The 23,091-nt window shown below is 41.8% G+C and overlaps 1 protein-coding gene across 2 annotated transcripts in view; it reads left to right on the top strand.

Moving 5' to 3' along the window:
• The window catches only part of LOC110538568 (forkhead box protein K2), a 29,680-nt gene extending 8,397 nt beyond the window's left edge, over nucleotides 1-21,283 (top strand). For both annotated transcript variants that reach the window (XM_021625460.2, XM_036938648.1), the window contains exons 2-9: nucleotides 982-1,170; nucleotides 4,676-4,826; nucleotides 10,973-11,119; nucleotides 12,459-12,652; nucleotides 16,490-16,686; nucleotides 16,802-17,083; nucleotides 17,317-17,508; nucleotides 19,497-21,283. In XM_021625460.2, the coding sequence (XP_021481135.2) occupies nucleotides 982-1,170; nucleotides 4,676-4,826; nucleotides 10,973-11,119; nucleotides 12,459-12,652; nucleotides 16,490-16,686; nucleotides 16,802-17,083; nucleotides 17,317-17,508; nucleotides 19,497-19,714 (1,570 nt within the window). In that variant the 3' untranslated portion in view covers nucleotides 19,715-21,283. The remainder of the gene's footprint in view (nucleotides 1-981; nucleotides 1,171-4,675; nucleotides 4,827-10,972; nucleotides 11,120-12,458; nucleotides 12,653-16,489; nucleotides 16,687-16,801; nucleotides 17,084-17,316; nucleotides 17,509-19,496) is intronic.
• Nucleotides 21,284-23,091: the final 1,808 nt, after the last annotated feature.

Here is a 23,091-nt window from a genome sequence, read left to right as displayed (position 1 = left end):
CATGTTGTGGAGTCAGAAATAGTGTTATAAATATTCACTTACCTTTGATCTTCATCAGAATGCACTCCCAGTTCCACAATAAATGGTTGTTTTGTTTGATAAAGTTCATCTTTATGTCCAAATACCTCCTTTTTTTGCTCGTTTAGTTCACCGATCAAAATTCACAAGGCGCGGCAAGTCCAGACAAAGTCGAAACGGTTATATTACAGTTCTTAGAAACAAGTCAAGCGATGTATAGAATCAATCTTTAGGATGTTTTTATAATAAATCTTCAATAATATTCCAACCCGACAATTCCTTTGTCTTTAGAAATTTAAAAGGAACACAGCTCGCTCTCACGGCCACGCGCGTGAAGTAGCTCAAGGCATTCTGCCAGACACCTGATTCAAACAGCTCTTATTCGCTCCCCCTTCATAGTAGAAGCCTGAAACAAGGTTCTAAAGACTGTTGACATCTAGTGGAATCCTTAGGAAGGATTGCACTTTCTATTCGAAAGGCAATGACTTGAAATACTACAAACCTCAGATTTCCCACTTTCTGGTTGGATTTTTCTCAGGTTTTCGCCTGCCATATGAGTTATGTTATCCTCACAGACATCATTCAAACAGTTGCAGTGTTTTCTATCCAAATCTACTAATAATATGCATATATTAGCTTCTGGGCCCGAGTAGCAGTTTACTCTGGGCACGGTTTTCATCTGAACATAAAAATACTACCCCCTATCCCAAACAGGTTATATCAGCAAAAGGGGAACCAACTCCATATTAATGTCCATGATTTTGGAATAAGATGTTCGATGAGCAGGTGTCCATATAATGTAGTGTATAACGAAAAAGACATTACATACAAAATGCTTTTTACACTTTACATACATTTAAAAACATTAACATGTAGAGTGTGGATGCTCAGAGGCCACAGACTGGAAGGTTGCATTACATTGTGTGGTAGGTGAATTTCAACCTTTTGTCTCTTTCTCTACAGGTGCACTTTCAGGTTTCCCAGCACAAATATCAAGATCACATTCACAGCCCTGTCCAGTGGAAAGAGGGAGAAGCGTGAGGCGCCTGAGTCTCCAGTAAAACCAGTCCACATCTCTCCACTCACCATAAACATTCCAGACAACATCGCCCACCTCATAAGCCCCTTGCCCTCACCCACCGGCACCATCAGGTACAGTAACAGTAGGCCTGGGCCTCAGTTAACCTTGAGATAACTTATTATCATACTGGCCTGGCGGCTAATGCTTAGTTTATTGAACTCTAGGGGAAGCTGTGAACCAGGCTCAGCTTGCAGCTTCAGTCACCTCTTAACCCACACAATCTGTCCAACACCGCTTTATTGTGTGTACTTGTTAAGCCTAGTCTGTGTGTAGCCATTGGCAGTCTTCACTTAGCTGCTGTGTGTGTGTTGACTGAAAATACATAGCTCCTAGCAATGTTAATTTTGACAGCTGTTTTAGTTTTAATACCTTTTATTCTCAGTCACATTTTAGTAATTTCATCCTTTGTTAGTTATTATTAGTCGACTAAAACTCTGGGCAGTTTGTCTATTTTAAGTCACAGCCATTTAGGTCACATAGTAAGTGCATTTTTTTCCTGTTTTAAATTATGAATATTTAGGCTACCTCTAACTTCCATCATGTGCACATTCCTTGAAAAGGGGGGAAATTGAGCTTTACAAAAAATGCCAGGAGTATTACTGTACTACTAATATTCAATAAATAGCATTTGTTTTTTCCATAGGAAAGGTTAGTTACAAGTCAAGTGTCCTGTAGGCTTGGGTGGTTTACTGTATAACGGGGTATTTGGAAGAAGCCACGGGAGGATTTTTCAAAACATTATTTTACGTGATGTAGCTTACCGTAGTTCCCCAGAACAGTTGAGCCAGTCATGTGTTTGTTTGTAAGTAGCACAATTGGAGAAAGCCATGTGGTGAGTCCACAGCATTCTAAATCGATTGGCGAGTCTCTGTTGTGCGGCGCACATGAGGTGATGAAGCCATCAGATATCTTATAATGGCTTTCTGACAGAAGTCAGAACGCTAGATGAGGTCTGTACAGCTGCCATTTTCCCCCTGTGTTTTCTACTAGTGTTTTTTTTTCTTCCCCCATCTGGTCTATGTACACATGCTTCTCTTCCTTTGGAAAGCATGCATCCCAACTTTGTTCATTTGCACAGTTTCTCTCGTTCGCTTTCACTTATAAATGTCCATACAGATCAAAAATCACATTCGGTAGCTACTTTTTAACTTTATGAGCTGTATTTTCTGGTCTTTGTAATTAGTTTGTTTTGCTCGTTGGCATTTCACAATTAGTTTGCTAATTTTTGTTAGCATTCTGGTAAGAAGCCCAGTTGAATTTTCTTGTTTGTAGCGCCCTCTTGTGTGCTATGCTGGTAATACCGTAAATCCTAGAACAAGAGAAGGACTGTATGGCGAAATGAAAATCTGTATACCGCACAAGCCTACTGTCCTGGCTTCGCATCAGTTTAAAAGATTGAACGAGTGGCTGAAGTGACCACCTGGAAACTGTATGGGAGAGCCTGGCAGATCAACTCAATCAGACCGCAGCTCAAATATGTAGTGAGAGGATTGAATGAAATATTCTACATGCATGCATGCAAAACAGTTGAAAAGGAGCTTCATGTCAAATGAAATGTGAGACGAATGTACGTGGAATTCTCCTCTTCACATTTTCGTAGACTAAAATGAAAATTAATTTGTAATAGTTATAGTTTTTTCCAGTGCATTTCATTATCGTAGTAGTTTTAGACAGGAAAAATAGGTTGTTAATTTAGCCAACAATAACTAAATCAACACTAGGGGTGTGAACGTTTAAATGGAAATTGGGATCCTTAACGTTAGGAAACATTTTTTAATTCACATTACTTTTATCACACAACATATTTTGTGTTTTTGCCAAACTAGACGATAGGCTATATAGGCCTGGGGAAAGTTGTGTAAAGGTTGACTCAACGATATGACTTAGCTGCAGAAAGTAAACTGCATAGTGGGTAAATATCCGCAACATCTAAGAGTGTTGAAGTGCTTGGCTCAACTTCTCAGCTGTTTTTGTCCTCTTTCTGCCTGGTAGCCGACCTGCCTATACTGTGCTCCTCCCCTCTCTCTCCGTCCCTCGCTAACTCGCTATGAAAGATGCAAGTGATTCTGTTCTCTGAAGTATGGTAACTAATCCAGGGCTCTACAGTGTGCATATGCGCCTAAATATTTTTCTGTGTGACCTGGCCATTTTGTTTAGGAGAGCCTGGAACAAGGATTCTAGCTTTAATATCTCAAATATTGTTAATTGTACTCAGTTGTAATCAGGCTCCTCCATTCCAAAATTCCTAGCGGAATTGAATCTTAACTCTCCTGAAATGGGGAGTTGACGTGCAAGTCTGAGTCAATTATTTTGGCGGCAACTGTCCACCACTGCGTCATCATCGTTAACAGTTGGATAAATGGCAGAGAAAGGCAAGCGACAGCACTGAAGCCCTGTATGGCAATACTTTGAGAAGTTAATGAGAAGGAAATGCACATTTTGCGAGGTGGAATTGAAGTACAGTAATGGTGGTGCAGTGCTTAACCATCTGAAAGGGGTACACCGTGAGACCCAAAATGGTTTTATCAGCAGCGCAGCTGAATTGTGAATTCACGTGGAATTATTTTTTTCTTATTGTTTTAACGGAAAACCGATGATAAAAATGTCTGTTTAAACATTAAGAACTTTTCCCCCCATGCGTCCCAAACTGCTGCATATACCCTGACTCTGCTTCCACTGAACGCAAGAGAAGTGACACAATTTCAGGCACTGCATTGATTATATGGAACACAGGACAAGCTAGTTAAACTAGTAATATCATCAACCATGTGTAGTTAACTAGTGATTATGTTAATTTATTTTTTAAATAAGATAAGTTTAATGCTAGCTAGCAACTTACCATGGATCCTTGCTGCGTGCACTCGCGTAACAGGTGGTCAGCCTGCCATGCAGTCTCCTCGTGGATTGCAATATAATCAGCATCTAAAAATGCTGATTACCAATTAATATGAACACTTGAAATCGGCCCCAGTTAATTTGCCATTACGATTAATTGGTCGGCCTCTAGTGCGAATCACCCATGAATTCCTACTAGCACATCTGCCAATCAGCTATGGCGCATTGCACCGATGATGGAACTGCTCCAGATACAGTGAAGAATGGAAAAAATAATATTGTTTTCATTTGATTCTAACCAATAATCAGTGTTTATCTCCAGATTATTCATGTTTGCTTCAGCTAATGACAAATCCTTAAGCTTTTTCTGCTGTTTTAACTCAACTTAATGCCTCAAACGGTTTTGCTCTCCTTTCAATATGAGTTAGATAATGGGAGTATTTGCATAGGTGGTGTGTACCAGTCTGACTGCAGGCTACTGCAGGAAAGGGCACAGATAAGCTGAGTCAAGATATTTATTTTAGTGGGGCCCCGTATTCCTCAGAATAGCTTGGCTAATTGTAAACCATTGCTTGATTTCTAAAAAAGGAACTGAGGTCATCAGTGGATCAATTATGCAGTTTTGTTTGTAGCCTAAAAGTATTGCATTATTCTTAGTCAGATAATTTGATATGTACTGTGTTTGTCATCATGCTGCCAGAGACTTGGTGACTAACAGCCTGGTCCTCTTCTTCCCCACAGTGCTGCCAACTCGTGCCCCTCCAGTCCCAGGGGAGCGGGCTTGTCCGGCTACAGGATGGGTCGCATCGTTAGCTCTGCAGAGCTACAGCTCATAAACGACAACTCCCAGTCAGAGAACGACAAGGAGGCCTCAGGAGGGGACAGCCCCAAGGTGAGTACCACATACAGAGAATCTCCATTGAACATGCTTTTAGTCTAAGGCTAGGCTTAAATTCATCTGTGTCTGTGAAACTGGCATTTTTAATTTAGTGGCAATCAGCAGTTGAAACCATAAAATGTTATCCCCGCCACTGTTTTGGTAAAAAGCTGAGGGATGGAGCTGGAGAAATGTAACCACTCTCAAATTTATAGATGGAGCTATGGATGCAAGAATTGACCAACCATTTATCAATATAGCTTTAATGTTATGAGCGTGTACAGTGTTTGTTTACATGTACTTTTTTTAGTGCTGAGTAGGGTTGCACATTTTGGGGAATATTCAGAGGTGGAAACTTTCTGTGGGAATTAACGGGACTATATGGTAATTAACGGATATCTATGCAAATTAATATTAATGCCATTTAAATGTTTTTTTGCTTTGGATATATTTACCATATCATATGGAGACAGAAACATAAACCTTATCATAAGTAGACATAATAGCAAATGTTTAAATCCTTCCAATAGAGAATTTTATTCAATAAATTTAATTTTAAATGACTTTTCACATGGGATGATTTCACTGAACAACAAAAGAAAGGGAATATTGAATGATCACCAATGATCCATCGTATCTACCAAACAACTTTTTCATCATACTTCTGTAAAATGATAGTCTAGAAACTAAAGCTTTGGTTGTCTTCCTCTCAGGCTTCCCTGTCTTCTCCCTGGATCTCCTCAATGTCCACCTCTTGAACATCAGAATCTGAGGCCTCATCTTCACTGTCACTTTCCAACCTTGTTGAGGATGACTTGTTGTCATGCTCAAAAAGCCTCAAATTTGCCTGGATTGTCACCAATTCTTTTCAACCCTTGTATTGGTCAGCCTGTTGCGTGCTTTGGTGTGTGTTCCCAAACAAGGACCAGTTGCGCTCTGAGGCGGCTGATGTTGGTGGGATTTGGAGGATGACGGAGGCAACAGGGGAAAGAGCCTCATACCCACAAAGTCCTTTCCACCAGATGGCTGATGAGATATGTTGGCACGACTGCCATATTGCATCTCCATGCCAAAAGCCCTTGCTTGGAAGTTTAGTTCGCCAGGCTGCAAATAACCCTCATCAAGGCCACGGTGGCGCGACACGGTGGTGATGACACCATAGGCCGTGTTGATCTCTGCACCCGACAGGATGCTCTTGCCGGCATACTTGGGGTCCAACGTATGCGGTGGTGTGTATGGGCTCCAGGCAGAAGCCTTCACGCTTTTTGATGTATTTCAGAACTGTAGTTTCCTCTGCTTGGAGCAACAGTGAAGTGGGCAGGGCAGTACGGATTTCTTCTCTTACATCAGCAAGTAGAGTCTGAACATCAGACAGGAGCGGCATTGTCTCCCTCAATCCGTGCAATGGCTACTGTTTTAGGTTTCAGGCTGCTTACCACTCTCTCCCAAAATACATTACCCAGGAGGATCCTCTTGAAGGGTCTGTCTATATATTCTTGGAGAAACCCCTTCCCCTCCAGGAGACTGTCAAACATGATGACATGTTGGGCAGCTTCAATGTGGTGCTCTTATTCTTCTCACTTTGCTTGGTGAGGTAGATTGCTGCTATAACTTGGTGACCCTTCACATACCTAACCATTTCTTTGGCTCTCTTGTAGTGTGTATCCATTGTTTTCAGTGCTATGATGTCCTTGAGGAGCAGATTCATCAATGCATGAGCAGCACAGCCAATGGGTGTGATGTGAGGGTAGGACTCATCCACTTTAGACCAAGCAGCCTTCATGTTCGCAGCATTGTCTGTCACCAGTGCAAATACCTTCTGTGGTCCAAGGTCATTGATGACTGCCTTCAGCTCATCTGCAATGTAGATAACGGTGTGTTTGTTGTCCCTTGTGTCTGTGCTCTTGTAGAATACTGGTTGAGGGATGGAGATGTAGTTAATTATTCCTTGCCCTCGAACATTCAACCACCCATCAGAGATGATTGAAATAGTCTGCTTTCTCTATGATTTGCTTGACCTTCACTTGAACTCTAATCTCTGCATCCAGCAAATTAGTAGATAAAGCATGTCTGGTTGGAGGGGTGTATGCTGGGCGAAAAACATTCAGAAATCTCTTCCAATACACAGCCTGTGAGCACCAGTTGCGTACACAGCTCGAGCAAGACATTAATCAGCATTTCACTGACTACGTTCCTCCATTGAGTAAAAAATACTGACTCCAGGAGGAATTGTGTTAAGGTGTCTGATTCATCATTTTCACCTCGAATAGAAGTAGAGGGACTTTTGTCAGAGGTTGTTTGTGATCACTGAGGAAATTTTATGCACTTGGCCAGATGATTCTGCTTCTTTGGTGCATTCTTCACATATGATTTGACACAGTATTTGCAAATGTACACAGCATTTCCTTCTACATTAGCTGCAGTGAAATGTCTCCACACGTCAGATAGTGCCCGTGGCATTTTCCTGTAAAGATTAGAAAAAAAGAGTAAAAAAAACAAATACAATTCCATGTACAGATAAATAGTTAAGCAGTTAGATTAAACAACTCATTTGTGAGATAAGATGTTTTAAAATGAAACATGCATGGAAACAGGTGAATTAACAGGCTCAAGCAAGCTAAAACCCACATGGTAGCAAAAACTAGCAGAAATTGTTAACAAGTTAGAAATGATTTAAACACTTTGCTGTAGGCTACTATTTACTAGTTAACAAAAAATCATGTGTCATATAAAATATATTCACCCCACCCAGTATTGTAATCAAAACTTACCAGAAAGCATGTAGTCCTTGGCTCAGACAGTGTAGTAGTGTGGGCTCAATAGCATCTCATTAGTGTGCAATATCTTGAGAATCAGCTGTACATGTGATGGAAGAATGCACTGTGTATGCAGAGGGTTGCAACTCCATTGAATTGGGGATAGTTTAACCAAAATATACTGCAAGACCTAGAATTGCCTTGTGTATCCCTCAAAGGTTCACTGTTATAAGTTACCTTTTTAAAAAGGAAAAAAAAAAGAATTTAAGCAAAATTCCTGGGCATAACTTCCCATGGAAAATGTCTGGAAAGTTTCCGCCGCTTTGCAACTCTAGTGCTGAGTGATTAGTGCTTTTCGTTTTGGTTCTATTATTAAAAAAGAATCACTTTATATTTACTTTATAAATATTGAAAATAGTTCAGTTGTTGGGTATATTACATTTAGTTTTATTTGACTTTTTATTAATTCCAAGTCATCTCATCTCTATAGAGCTGCTGTCTGACAACATGTATTTGAAATGTTCTTGAGTAAATAAGGCATACTTTTACAACTTCTGAATATCCACTATCAATCACTTAGAGCATGTATTTTCAGGTAGAGATACCTCCCAAAGCAACTTCTCCCTATGCCTTTCACTCACATGTCTTCTGTCTCTTCTCTCCCTCTGTGTGCCCCACACAGACTGGACAAGTAGGCGTGAAATAGTTGGTTAATTACTGCGCTAATATATGTAGAATATAAGCCTGTTGGAAACTACAACTACCATATCACACAGTTTGGACTTGGTCTGATATCTCTATTGGTAAAAAAAAAAAAAAAACTTCTGTTTCGGTTAATTGCTTTGTTTACACTACTTTGTTTACAAACATTGGAGTAAAACAAGTTTGTTTGGATGGGATATGACAGTTGAACTAAGCTCGAGGCATTTATAAGTTATATTCTTCAAGAATCAATGGGTACTGCAACTGCAGATTGCCCTTTTTAAATAAGTGCACACTTGAATTAATTGGAGAGGAAAGGTCGTCATGTGTTTGCCTGTTTTGGCATTTTAACTGATGCATGTGACAAAACAAACCCATGGTTGTCATCAAATGTAATTTGTCACATGCTTCGTAGACTAACAGTGAAATGCTTACTTATGGATTATTTTCCAACAATGCAGAGTTAAAGATGAGAGGAAAAATAATACACAAAATTGAGAGACACGAAGAATAAAAACCCAGTGAATTAGAAATAGCATGGCTATACATATAGGGAGTACCCGTACTGAGTCGTACAAGGGTACGAGGTAATTGAGGTAGCTATGTAATGTACACAACGGTAGGGATAAAGTGACTTGGCAGCAGCAGATGTGCAAAAAAGGGTGAATGCAGTTAGTCCTGGTAACCATTTGATTAGATATTTAGCAGTCTTGTTTAGATGTCTTATGTCTCGGGGGTAGAAGAGTCCTGTTGATTTCAGACTTGGTGCATTGGTACTGCTTGCCGTGCAATAGTAGAGAGAACAAGTCTGGCTCGGGTGGGTGGCTGTCTTTTGACAATGTTTTGGGCCTTCCTCTGACACCGCCTGGTGGTAACTGCTCATAGCGTGGAACTGAGAAATATGTTTTTTATTTACGTTGGTTTCACAGTAACTTTATGCAGTTACTGCTAACATGACCCACATTTTCTCCAAAACACAATACAATAGAGGCAGGATACTTGTCCACATGATTAAGCATATATTTAATGTAGCAAAAAATGACTAAGTCATTTTTGACCAAATGAGCATTTACTGCCTTTTTGATTGGTAGGGTAGAATTGTGGTCTGCTTGAAACATGTATGTATTACAGGGAGAGGTTGAACATATCAGTGAAGACCCTTTCCTGCTTGGCAGCTCATGCTCTGAGGACGTGTCCTGGTAATCTGTCTGGCCTTGTGAATGTTTACCTGTTTGTTAAAGGTCTTACTCACATTGGCTATGGAGTGTGATCACACAGTCATTTGGAACAGATGGTTCAGTGTATCTTGCCTCAAAGCGAGCATAGAAAGCATTTAGCTCGTCTGGTAGGCTCATATCACTGGGCACCTCATGGCTGGGTTTCCCTTCGTAACCTGTGATAGTTTGTAAGCCCTACCACATCCGACGTGTGTCAGAGCTGGTGTAGTACGATTTGATCTTAGTTCTGTATTGACGCTTTGCTTGTTTGATGGTTCGTCGGAGGGTGTAGTGAAATTTCTTACAAGCATTTGGGTTTGTGTCCCGCTCCCTGAAAGCAGCAACTCTAGCCTTTAGCTCAGTGCTGATGTTGCCAGTAATCCATGTCTTCTGGTTGGGATTTTTACATACGGTCACTTTGGGCACGTCGTTTGAGTTTGTTTTATTTTTACAGGGACAGTGCACATTAATCAACGTTTCAGTCAAAGTGCCGGTTTTAGCCAGTAGGCTAATTTTCAACCGCAGTCCCTGGGAAGGTTGTCGATGCACTTATTAATGATGCCATCGGCTGAATCATGGTACATATTCCAGTCTGTGCCTTCAAAACAGTCCTGTAGCTTAGCATCTGCTTCACTGACCACTTCCGGTCACTTGAGTGAGCTTTTGCTTGTAAGCAGGAATCAAGAGGATAGAGGTATGGTCAGATTTGCTAAATGGAGAGAGGGATGTATATGCATTTCTGTGTTTGGAGTAAAGGTGATCTAGTTGCACAGGTGACATGCTGGTACAAATGAGGTAAAACGTATTTCAGTTTCCTGCATTTAAAATCACGGCCACTAGGAATGCCTCCTCTGGCTGAGCATTTTCTTGTTTGCTTATGGTCGGTCTTATACAGCTCATTGAGTCCAGTCTTATTGCCAGCATCGGTTTATGGTGGTCGAAAAATATAATGATAACTCTCTTGGTAAATAGTATGGTCTACAGCTTATCATAAGGTATTCTAACGTGAGCAGAACCTCAGACGCACACTCCCTCCCCCGAGCTTTCCCGATGCCGCCGTTCTGTCATGCCGATGCATAGAAAAACCAGCTAGAGAAACACAGGATATTAGTTTTTCAGATCACGTTGATGGGATAGTCTCAAACAGAGCTCGTCCAGTGATTGCATGTTAGCCAGTAGCGCCACCTACTACTCCGTGTCAGGGATTTGGGCCTGGTCTGGGACTCATTGCACTAAAAGTCCTCATCCAAATCGAGGTTGGTGATGGATTTTCTGGTTTCCAGAAGCTCTTTTCAGTCATAGGAAACGATGGTGTAAACATTATGTACAAAAAAAGTTAAGATCAACACCCAAAAACACAAAATAGTTCAATTGGCCAGGAGCCTGTGAAACGGCTGCTATTCCCTCCAGTGCCATTGCTCACAATATGTGCTATGCTGCCTAGTAAATGACACCCTTTCTTCCTTCCTCTTCTTCTTCCCTTTAGGATGATTCCAAACCGCCATACTCATATGCACAACTGATAGTCCAAGCCATTACAATGGCACAGGACAAGCAGCTCACACTAAACGGAATATACACTCACATCACCAAAAACTACCCCTACTACAGGACTGCAGACAAAGGCTGGCAGGTGAGAAATGGTGTATTTCAATACAAATAATGTCATTGAAAATGGTGCATGAGAGGGAAAAGATCTGAACTTGTTTTGAATAGCATTAGGATTCTACCACATGGTTATATTTGAAATATCTCAAAAACCAGAGCATAGCCCCTTGAGTTTTTTCCCACATTTTCTTGTTTCAACATGGATCAACATTGTAGTTACTCCACAATACTAACTTAATTGACAGAGGGAAAAGATGTCTACAGAATAAAACATATACCAGAACATGCATCCTGTTTGCAACCCGGCACTAAAGTAATACTTGGCAAAGCAATTCACTTTTTGTCCTGAATACAAAGTGTTCGGGGCAAATCCAATACAACACATATTGAGTACCACACACTATATTTTCAAGCATAGTGGTGGCTGCATCATATTATGGGTATGATTGTAATTGTTAAGAACTGGGGAATAAGTGGAATGGAGCTAAACACAGGCATAATCCTAGAGCAGGGGTACTCTACTCTTACCTTATGAGTTCCAGAGCCTCCTGGTTTACAGTTCTACCTGATAATTAATTGCCCAGGTCTAAATCAGTTCCTGATTAGAGGGGAATGATGGAAAAAATGCAGTGGAACTGGTTTTGAGGTCGAGGGTCTTTGAGGAAAACCTGTTTCTCTCCGACACTGGGAGATGAATTCACCTTTCAGCAGGATAGGAATCTAAAACAAGGCCAAATCTTCACTGGAGTTGCTTACCAAGTAGTCCGTGAATGTGGCGGAGTTACAGTTTTGACTTAAATCTGCTTTAAAATCTATGGCAAGACCTGAAAAATGGTTGTCTAGCAATGATCAACAACCAATTTTGACAGAGCTTGAAGAATTTTGAAAAGAATAATGGGCAAATGTTGCACAATCCAGGCGTGGAAAGAGCTTAGAGACGTACCCAGAAAGACTCAAAGCCTTAATTGCTGCCAAAGTATTAACTCACTTGTGAATAATTATGTACATTTGATTTACTATTTAATTTTCAATCGGTTAGCAAATATTTCTAAAACACGGTTTATTGTGTGTAGATGGGTGAGACTTTTTAAATACATTTTGAATTCAAGCTGTAACACAACAAAATGTGGAATAAGTAAAGGGGTATGAATACTTTCTGAGGGCACTGTATATTAAGATGTGCTTTGACTAATATGCAACCTTGTAAAAGTACACATTCACTTTGGCTTCAAACTGAAGGGCGGAACATGGCTTATCCCATCTGTTTCCAAGTTGTTTTTGAGCATGTGCCACTGAACTGTGACGTGAATAACAGCCTTGGCTGCAGTGTGTTCGTACTAACACGACGGCGTATTCTGTTGTAGAACTCGATCCGTCACAATCTGTCACTGAACCGCTACTTTATTAAAGTAGCCAGATCGCAGGAGGAACCGGGCAAGGGCTCGTTCTGGAGGATAGACCCGTCCTCAGAGGGCAAGCTCATGGAGCAGGCCTTCAGGAAACGAAGGCCGCGGGGTGTGCCCTGCTTCAGGACCCCCCTCGGACCCCTCTCCTCCAGGTATGAATCTACTCACTCTCTCAGGTTTCAGTCACATGATGAGCTCGCTGCATGCTTTACTGCAGGGGTCTCCATCCGGTCGCTCGCAGCCCATCTATCCACATTGACATTATCCCATCCCTAGTTAGTTCCAGTTGGCCTAAAAAGCCAAATGTAACACTATCTGCCAATTAATTTCCAGCAATAGTTCCCCTGTATGTCTGTGTAGTGCACACATTTATCTTCCATTCACTTTGTGTAGCCAGTAAGACAGAATGATAACTGTCTTCAGGGTAGACAGTAGGCTTGGGCGGCATACCGTATACCGGGGTATTTGGAAATAGCCAAGGCATGGCCAAGGCATGGTTTTTTACCATTGAAACTATTTATTTTTAAGTTTTTCAATATGTTTTTTTATATTTTGTTACACAAACTGACTGCAGGTATTTACTTAAAAAGTAATATGTTAGGAAATGAAGCATATCGTGTTCTTAATTTCACCTGTCACATTATTTTACATTATGAAGCATAGTTCCCAGAACAGTTGAGCCAGTCATGTGGGGCGGCAGGTAGGTGGTTAGAGTTGGGCAAGTAACCGAAAGGTTGCTAGATCGAATCCCTGAGCTGCCAAGGTAAAATCTGTTGTTCTGCTCCTGAACAAGGCAGGTACCAACTGTTCTTAAACCATCATTGTAAATAAGAATTTGTTCTCAACTTCTTACGGCTGAAATCCCGTTAACGGGATCGATTTGACAACAGCCAGTGAAAGTGAAATCTCATAATTAAAATACCTCAAACATACAAGTATTATACCACATTTTAAAAACTTGTTGTTAATCCCACCACCGTGTCCGATTTCAAAAAGGCTTTACGACGAAAGTATGTTAGGTCAGCGCCTAGTCACAAAAAAACAGCCATTTTCCAGCCAAAGAGAGTCACAAAAAGCAGAAATGGAGATGAAAATTAATCACAAACCTTTGATCTTCATCAGATGGCACTCATAGGACTTCATGTTACACAATACATGTATGTTTTGTTTGATAAAGTTAATATTTATATCCCAAAATCTCAGTTTACATTGGCACGTTATGTTCAGTAATGTTTTGCCTCCAAAACATCCGGTGATTTTGCAGAGCCACATTAATTTATAGGAATACTCATCATAAACGTTGATAAAAGATACAAGTGTTATGCATAGAATTAAAGATATTCTTCTCCTTAATGCAACCGCGGTATCATATTTCAAAAAAGCTTTACGGCAAAAGCACACCATGCGATAATCTGAGTACAGCGCTCAGCCACCATACAGATACCCACCATGTTGTGGAGTCAACAAAAGTCAGAAATAGCATTATAAATATTCACTTACCTTTTGATGATCTTCATCGGAATGAACTCCCAGGAATCCCAGTTCCACAATAAATGTTCGATAAAGTCCATAATTTATGTCCAAACACCACCTTTTTGTTTGTGCGTTTAGTCCAGTAATCCAAATGCACAATGCGTGAGCACATAAGTCCAGACAAAAAGTCAAAAAAGTTATATTACAGTTCGTAGAAACACGTCAAACAATGTACAGAATCAATCTTTAGGATGTTTTTATCAGAAATCTTCAATAATGTTTCAATTCCTTTGTCTATAGAAATGAAAAGGAACAGAGCTCGTGCTCACGGCTGTGCGCGTGACTAAACTAAAGGCTTTCAACCAGACCACTGGTTCAAACAGCTCTCATTATCTCCCCCTTCACAGTAGAAGCCTGAAACAAAGTTCTAAAGACTGTTGACATCCAGTGGAAGCATTAGGAAGTGCAATTGGATCAAATTTACACTGTTTATTGGATCTGCAATGACTTGAAAAACTACAAACCTCAGATTTCCCACTTCCTGGTTGGATTTTTCTCAGGTTTTTGCCTGCCATATGGGTTCTGTTATACTCAGACATCATTCAAACAGTTTTAGAAACTTCAGAGTGTTTTCTACCCAAATCTACTAATAATATGCATATCTTAGCTTCTGGGACTGAGTAGCAGGCAGTTTACTCTGGGCACGCTTTTCATCCGAATGTGGAAACAGCACCTCCCAGCCATAAGAAGTTAACCGACTTGCCTAGTCAAATAAATGTTAAATTACATTTTTTAAAATGTGTTTGTTTGTAAATAGCACAATGGGAGAAAGCGTGAGCAGTTGATTCCAGCTGTGTATTGACAGGGGTCGTGTTTTATATTGACCGTCAGGGACGTGCAACTATAGTTTTCCTTCCTTCACAGAAAACACATTCGGCAGAAAATAGCTTCATTTTCATCAGATGACAACCAAAGTGCAGCGCTATTTAGCAAGTAAATGGGCTTACAATGAAAAAGCAAGGTATTTTTTTGCAAAAAAAGCTGCTACATTTCCTAATGTTTTGCTTAAAGTTAGTTAATCTTGCATTTTACTGGAGAAAAGGAGTCTGGCTACACTGAGTAAAGTACTGGAGAAAAGTAGCTCAACATCAGTCAGTGATGTCTGCTGATAGGTTTTCTATGAATTCTCATCCGAGAGGAGAAATGCAACTGAAGCACAAAATGTGTGACGCTGAGCTGAAATTACAATAAGAAGCATATTACATCTTACACCATTTTTTTTCCAGTGTGAGAAAAAGCAGAATTCTGCGTTAAAGCACAATACTATGTTTAATTTGCTAATTATCGGCATCATATAGTGTTAGCTTTCTCCCGTGTTTGAGAACTCAAAGCCCTTTGGATAAGTTATTTGTACAGCTGCCACTATCTTGATTTCCTTGTGCCTTTTCTCCTCTCCATTCTCGGGCCGTCTTCTCCTCCCCAGGCCCGTTGCCCTAGTGACTCCAGACTCCACACAGACACAGCATGTACACATGCTGCAGCAGAGCCAGTACTGTTTGTTCTTCAGACAAGCATGTTTCAAAACTTTGTTCATTTGCACACTCTCATTTACATTTGCTTTTAAATGTCCAAACTCACCAAAAATGCCATTCAGTAGCTCCTATCTAGGAAATCCAGCTCATAAAGTTATACGTGTACGTCTTTGCAATTCGTTTATATTAGTTTGCGCTCTTTAGCATCCTCCATGGAAATGTTCTATTACTTGTGCAAATTTTGTTAGCATTCTATTACTAGACGGCCAATAGTTTTTTTTTTTTTTTTTTTTTTTTTTTTTTTTTTTTTTGTGCGGCCTTGTTTACTAAGCCGGTAATACCGTATATCCCGGGATGCAATCAAGACGGTATGACAATGTGAAAGTATGGATACCGCCCAACTCTAGGAGACAAAAAAATACTTTCCCCAAAACCTTCTCAATGAAATATTAACAGCAAAACAGGCTTACCTGGCAGAGTTCTATCATGATTATTTGATCAATCGGATGGGCTTTTTTTTTTCTCTCGCAAAATTCTCAATTAAAGTGGTATTGCATGCATTTCCAAGACCCAAAAATGGTCTTCAAATGTGATTTTTAGTATTGGTGTGGACTCGGAACATCACATTTCATTGTTTCTCTAAGAATAATTGTAATTTTGAGTGAAAAACGATAAAAAATCCCAAACCGGGAAAAATATAACGGGACTGAATTTGGGAAAATACTGTGTATTTCAAGCTAGGATTTTTTTTGTATTTTGCGATACGTTTCATAATTTAAAGTAGCTCATGATATAAAAGGTTGGACACCTCAGCTTTACTGTTAGATTGGCATGTTTGTGCCATTGCCTTGTGGCCATATGTGGTCACTATAATATTCCCATTGGGAAAGTGTGACTCTGGTGGAGTGTGACTAGGGTGGTAAATTTCAATGCATATGTAAATCTAGAGCATTTTTAAAGCCTATCTGCTTTTCCCTTTCACAGGAGTGCCCCAGTCTCCCCTAATCACTCTGGGGTGCTCTCGGCCCACTCGAGTGGGGTGCAGACCCCTGACAGCCTATCCCGAGAGGGTTCCCCTGTCCCCATGGAACCAGAGCCCGCTCCGGCCCCACCCCCTGCCACGGCAGTCCAGCCCAAACTAGCTGTCATCCAGGAGGCCCGCTTTGCACAGAGTACACCAGGTGAGAGACGCCCATTTTTGTCCTATCACATTGTTGGGAGTCTTCTCCAATCTTTGTACAAACGTGCAGTCGTCACATGTGGATCCTCCGTTAAAGAAAGCTATTGTTTGTCCAGGCTCTCCTCTCAACAGCCAGCCGGTGCTCATCACGGTTCAGCGTCAGTTACCTCAGACCATAAAGCCGGTGACCTATGCCGTGGCCACGCCTGTGACTACCAGCACCAACCAGAACCAGCAGCCCGTCATGCAGACGGTGCACGTTGTCCACCAGATCCCTGCCATGTCTGTCACCAGCATGGCCGGACTCAGCACCGCCAACACCTACACAGTGGCCACCCCCACCATGGTCACCCTCCAGACTGAGCCCCAGGAGAACGGAGACTACTCAGAGGCCAAAGGTGAGGGGATGGTGTGTGTGTATGTGTAGATGGACAGATTGTGTTGACTCAAGGTAGTAGTGGTTTCAGCCAGGTTTACATAGGTCTGTTTTACTCTTGACCAAGGCACCTGTGTATATGTCTTTTCTTAGTAAATGTGCAATGTATCTCATGTTGATCAGTTATTGTAGTGCTTGTTTGGTGTTATGTTATTAGAGGTCATTGACATCTTTTTTTCCTATGTTTGTCTCTAGTAAAAGTAGAATCTGTTCCAACGATCACCCACGCCTCTATAGGCGGTGGCAGTCGCATCATCCAGACGACCCAGTCGGCCACGCCCTTTAAGACGCTGACGTTAGTGCAGCCGGCCCTGGGCCAGCACCAGCTCCCCATAAAGACCATTGCACAGAACGGCACCCACCTGATGCCAATGCAGGCCGCTGCAGGTGAGACACTGGCTTAGAATGGATCCGGTCAAAGCGCTTTATCCGCATCTGTAGTCTACCACTGCTCTAACCGCATCTGTAGTCTACCACTGCTCTAACTGCATCTGTAGTCTACCACTGTTCTAACCGCATCTGTAGTCTACCACTGTTCTAACCGCATCTGTAGTCTACCACTGTTCTAACCGCATCTGTAGTCTACCACTGCTCTATCCGCATCTGTAGTGTACCACTGCTCTATCCGCATCTGTAGTCTACCACTGCTCTATCCGCATCTGTAGTCTACCACTGCTCTATCCGCATCTGTAGTCTACCACTGCTCTATCCGCATCTGTAGTCTACCACTGCTCTATCCGCATCTGTAGTCTACCACTGCTCTATCCGCATCTGTAGTCTACCACTGCTCTATCCGCATCTGTAGTCTACCACTGCTCTATCCGCATCTGTAGTCTACCACTGCTCTAACCGCATCTGTAGTCTACCACTGCTCTAACTGCATCTGTAGTCTACCACTGCTCTAACTGCATCTGTAGTCTACCACTGCTCTATCCGCATCTGTAGTCTACCACTGCTCTATCCGCATCTGTAGTCTACCACTGCTCTATCCGCATCTGTAGTCTACCACTGCTCTATCCGCATCTGTAGTCTACCACTGCTCTATCCGCATCTGTAGTCTACCACTGCTCTATCCGCATCTGTAGTCTACCACTGCTCTATCCGCATCTGTAGTCTACCACTGCTCTATCCGCATCTGTAGTCTACCACTGCTCTATCCGCATCTGTAGTCTACCACTGCTCTATCTGCATCTGTAGTCTACCACGGCTCTATCCGCATCTGTAGTCTACCACGGCTCTATCCGCATCTGTAGTCTACCACGGCTCTATCCGCATCTGTAGTCTACCACTGCTCTATCCGCATCTGTAGTCTACCACTGCTCTATCCGCATCTGTAGTCTACCACTGCTCTATCCACATCTGTAGTCTACCACGGCTCTATCCGCATCTGTAGTCTACCACTGCTCTATCCGCATCTGTAGTCTACCACGGCTCTATCCTCATCTGTAGTCTACCACTGCTCTATCCGCATCTGTAGTCTACCACTGCTCTAACTGCATCTGTAGTGTACCACTGCTCTATCCGCATCTGTAGTCTACCACTGCTCTATCCGCATCTGTAGTCTACCACTGCTCTATCCGCATCTGTAGTGTACCACTGCTCTATCCGCATCTGTAGTGTACCACTGCTCTGGCTGCATCTGTAGTCTACCACTGCTCTGGCCGCATCTGTAGTCTACCACTGCTCTGGCCGCATCTGTAGTGTACCACTGCTCTAACCGCATCTGTAGTGTACCACTGCTCTATCCGCATCTGTAGTGTACCACTGCTCTGGCCGCATCTGTAGTCTACCACTGCTCTGGCCGCATCTGTAGTCTACCACTGCTCTGGCCGCATCTGTAGTGTACCACTGCTCTAACCGCATCTGTAGTCTACCACTGCTCTGGCCGCATCTGTAGTCTACCACTGCTCTGGCCGCATCTGTAGTCTACCACTGCTCTGGCCGCATCTGTAGTCTACCACTGCTCTGGCCGCATCTGTAGTCTACCACTGCTCTGGCCGCATCTGTAGTCTACCACTGCTCTGGCCGCATCTGTAGTCTACCACTGCTCTGGCCGCATCTGTAGTCTACCACTGCTCTGGCCGCATCTGTAGTCTACCACTGCTCTGGCCGCATCTATAGTCTACCACTGCTGTGAGTAGTCCCTGTTTGTTTAATTAGTTCATGCAGCGTACTTGTCAGGGCTGCTCTGCAGTGTGTTTGTGTATCTCGAAGGGCCACATGAATCCCTGTCTGGCTGGAGTTTCCGACACTGTTTTGAAAAGTACACTTTTTATTGGCATATGTTCTAAGACATTAGATTACTTAGCAGAGTATTCCATCAATTCCGACGCTGAAAATTTATATTTTTTCCTCATCTTCCTCCCCATGTTCAGCCACAGCTGTTGCGAGTCCTCTCCACTTGCTGGCCACTCACGCCTCCGCTTCAGCCTCCCTCCCAACCAAACGACAGAACGGAGCCCAGGCGGCCAGCGATCAGCCCAACGCTAAGCGCATCAAAACAGAGGAAGGGGACAGCGCCACCCCCACCGCAACACGTGTAGCAGATACGGACTCGTCGGCAGCCAATGACCAAGCCATCCACCACAACTAGTCTTCTATAACAACACCACCATCTTGTTTTGTTTTTTTCTCCTTTCCTACCATTTATTTCCCCCTTCTTCCATTGCCTCCCAAGGTGCCAAAAGGAGAAGATTTTCAGTTGGTTTAACCATTGTAGAGGATTGGAAAATATGACCACCCCTTTAAAAAATAAAAAAAAGACTGAAGAGAATATTTAGTTGAGATTTGAAAAAAGGACAACTAGGACAAAGTAGAACTCTAATTTGAAGGTACCCCTGTGAGACATCGCCACGGAGGAGGAGGAGGATGACGACTACTCCAAGACCACAGGAAGCCTTAACAACAATTAACCTTTAACATGATGAGCTGAACTTTGACCACCTGCAGCGAGCAGTTTGACTGAGGCCCATGTTAGCCCGGCGGTCGCACGGTACCTCTGCCTCAACTACCTCAGTGCAGATTGGGGCCACGGTCAAGGGCACCACTCAACGGACCCATGGGGTGACTGGACGAAGTGACCAACTAGCAGCATGAGAAGCATTTGACCCAAACATGACAATTCCTGGACCTTTGGCAGCTAGCCTTTCATATACTGACCTAGCCTTATTGCTGCTGTAAGTAGAAATGCAGTATTTTGTCGTTCATATGTGGACCATAGGATCTGTTTTGGATGTATTTTCATTTATATAGGTAAAACAAGTAATAATAATTGAAATAAAGAAAGCATTACAGCAGTGGGGTCTGACATTTCAATCACTCCACCTGAACTTCAACATTCTCGCTGTTAGTTTGTATGTGGACTTTTTTTCTGTTCAGTGTCGTTTCTTTTTACAATTCTATCAATGGAGTGTTTTTTTTTCCCCTGTCAAATCCACGTTCTGTCATATCCAAATCAATTTGCTTTGTTACACTTACATATTTTCATACTTGCACAGATAACCAGTAAGATATAAACATATTAATTCCATGTGTAGTTGATCAGATGCCTCATTGAGCTTTCATGTAACAGACTACAGAAAAGTACCTGAGCCGTTAACGCGTGAATCCTTAGTTGAAACTAAACCAAAGGGGTCACTCCACCTGTTTTTGGTAAAAAGCTGAGGGATGGGCCTGGAGAAATGGAACCACTCTCAGATTGACAGACGGGACTATGGATGCCAGGACTGACTATCCATGATATCACAATTGTGGTTTTAACCATGTTTTGAGACTATACCGTGCTTTACATTTCCATTGTTTACAAACATTAGCGTAAGAACAAGTTTATATTCTGATGGGGTACGAGAGTTGAACTAAGCTCATTAGGCGTTTAAGTTATTATTCAAGATTAGATGGGTATATATTCATTTAAGTCAGAAAATGGATGTAGCAACTAAGGATTCTAGCTTTAACTGTACATTTAACAGAAGAAAATGGCTGTTTAAAACCAGACCAGATCTGCACTTGGTAAAATGTGTTTTTGTTTCTCTCGTTATCCTTGGCTGTGGTGACTTCGGTGTGTGGACAGACCCTTTGCTTGATTATTTCATTCTGTTCCGACAACCTGACGAGTCTGTCTTCAGATTGTATATGTTCCAAACTAAAGAAGATACAAGTGATGGATATTTGTTCCGCTTCAGTGGATAAATGCTTTTTTATTTTATATAAATTAATTTAAAACCTTTCACTCTCTATTTTACTTGTCCAAAGGTTTCACCACAACAGTGATCAGATCTTCTGCTCTCAGTATGCATTTAATTCACAGATGTTTCAGATACAACATGCTGATGGCAGACTACTTAGAAGCAGCTCATGGCCATTCTATTTCCTCTGACCAGATTATCCTCCTCCAATTATACATGTTGAACAACACTTAGCAGGTGATTGCTAACAGATCATGGCCACCTGTTCCTTTTAGCCGTTAATCTTTCTGGTGTCCCCCCTAACGATACAACTAGAGAATGACACACCCATGGCCTCTTGCTGAGGATTTGCCATTTAGCACACAAGACATTCACTTGTGATTGAATAGTTATTTCGTTGCCTTTTGACAGCTTCTGTAGGGAAATTCAAGCTCTGCAAAATTAGACATGCTTTCTTTTAAACCCCTTTTATTGTATTGGTCATTGTGTGAATTAGGATTTTGACAGTGTCCCAATTGACCACCGAGGGGTGGTATTGGCATGGTAAGCCAAACCTGTCTTCACATAACAGTGTGCACAAAACAAGATCTCCTTCCTAATACTGAGTTGCGGAACCCCCTCCCAGCACTTTGCCCTCAGAACAGACTCAATTCGTCAGGGCATGGACTCTACAAGGCGTCAAGCGTTCCACAAGCGTTTCGCTACACCCGCAATAACATCTGCTAAATGTGTATGTGACCAATACGATTTGATTTGGCCCATGTTGACTCCACAGTTGTGTCAAGTTGACTGGATGTCCTTTTGGTGTGGACTATTCTTGATACACATGGGAAATTGAGTGTGAAAAACCAAGCAGCGTTGCAGTTCTTGACAAACTGGTGCACTTAGCACTTACTACCATAACCTGTTCAAAGGCACTTATTTTGTCTTGCCCATTCACCCTCAATGGCACACATTCACAATTGACTCGAGGCTTAAAAAATATTCTTTAACCTGTCACCTCCCCTTCTACTTCAAATCAGTGTAGATTATGACAAGTGACCTCAATGAATTGTAGCTTTCAGCTGGATTCACCTGGTCAGTCTGTAATGGAAAGAGCAGATGTTCCTAATGATATGTACACTCTGTGTGACCTGGCGCCAAACATGTAAAACAAGCAGCATTTGCATGCTGGACTAAAATGCTTCACTCATTAGTATGATTCTGTCATACTCTATTTGGCATGACATTTACATTGTCATAGCCAGGGTTTGTTAGAATTCCAGCTTGGTATTAGGTGTGTGTTTTGTGATTTCACTTTAGCTTTACTTTCTTTCCGACCATATGCCCCTAGAATGCTCGTGTCAGATTTGTATGACTTCACAAGCAACAATTAATGCAGTCATGACATGCATGCTAAATGAAACTCAATGCTTGTCTTTCATCCTAATAGCAAAGCCAACTCAAACAGGAGTGCAAGTTGGAAATGTAGGTTATCAAGCAGGTTCTAGATACTGTGCCTTCAAAGTATTCATGCCCCTTGACTTAGTCCACATTTTGAGTCAATTCAAAATGGATTGTTTTTTTCTTCTCGTTTTTAGACATTTTAGTGAATTTAAAAGAGAATATATGAATATATTTACCTACATACAGTGAGTGCATTCGGAAAGTATTCAGACTTTGACTTTTTCCACAATTGTTATGTTACAGCCTTATTCTAAAATTGATTAAATCATTTTCCCCCCTCATCAATCTACACACAATACCCCATAATGACAAAGCAAAAAAACATTTTTTAGAAATACCT

This window comes from Oncorhynchus mykiss, chromosome 12 (genome assembly GCF_013265735.2).
Source record: "Oncorhynchus mykiss isolate Arlee chromosome 12, USDA_OmykA_1.1, whole genome shotgun sequence".
Lineage (NCBI taxonomy): Eukaryota > Metazoa > Chordata > Actinopteri > Salmoniformes > Salmonidae > Oncorhynchus > Oncorhynchus mykiss.
The sequence above is the reverse complement of the archived record's forward strand: the minus strand, read 5'-3'. Positions and strand labels throughout refer to the sequence as shown.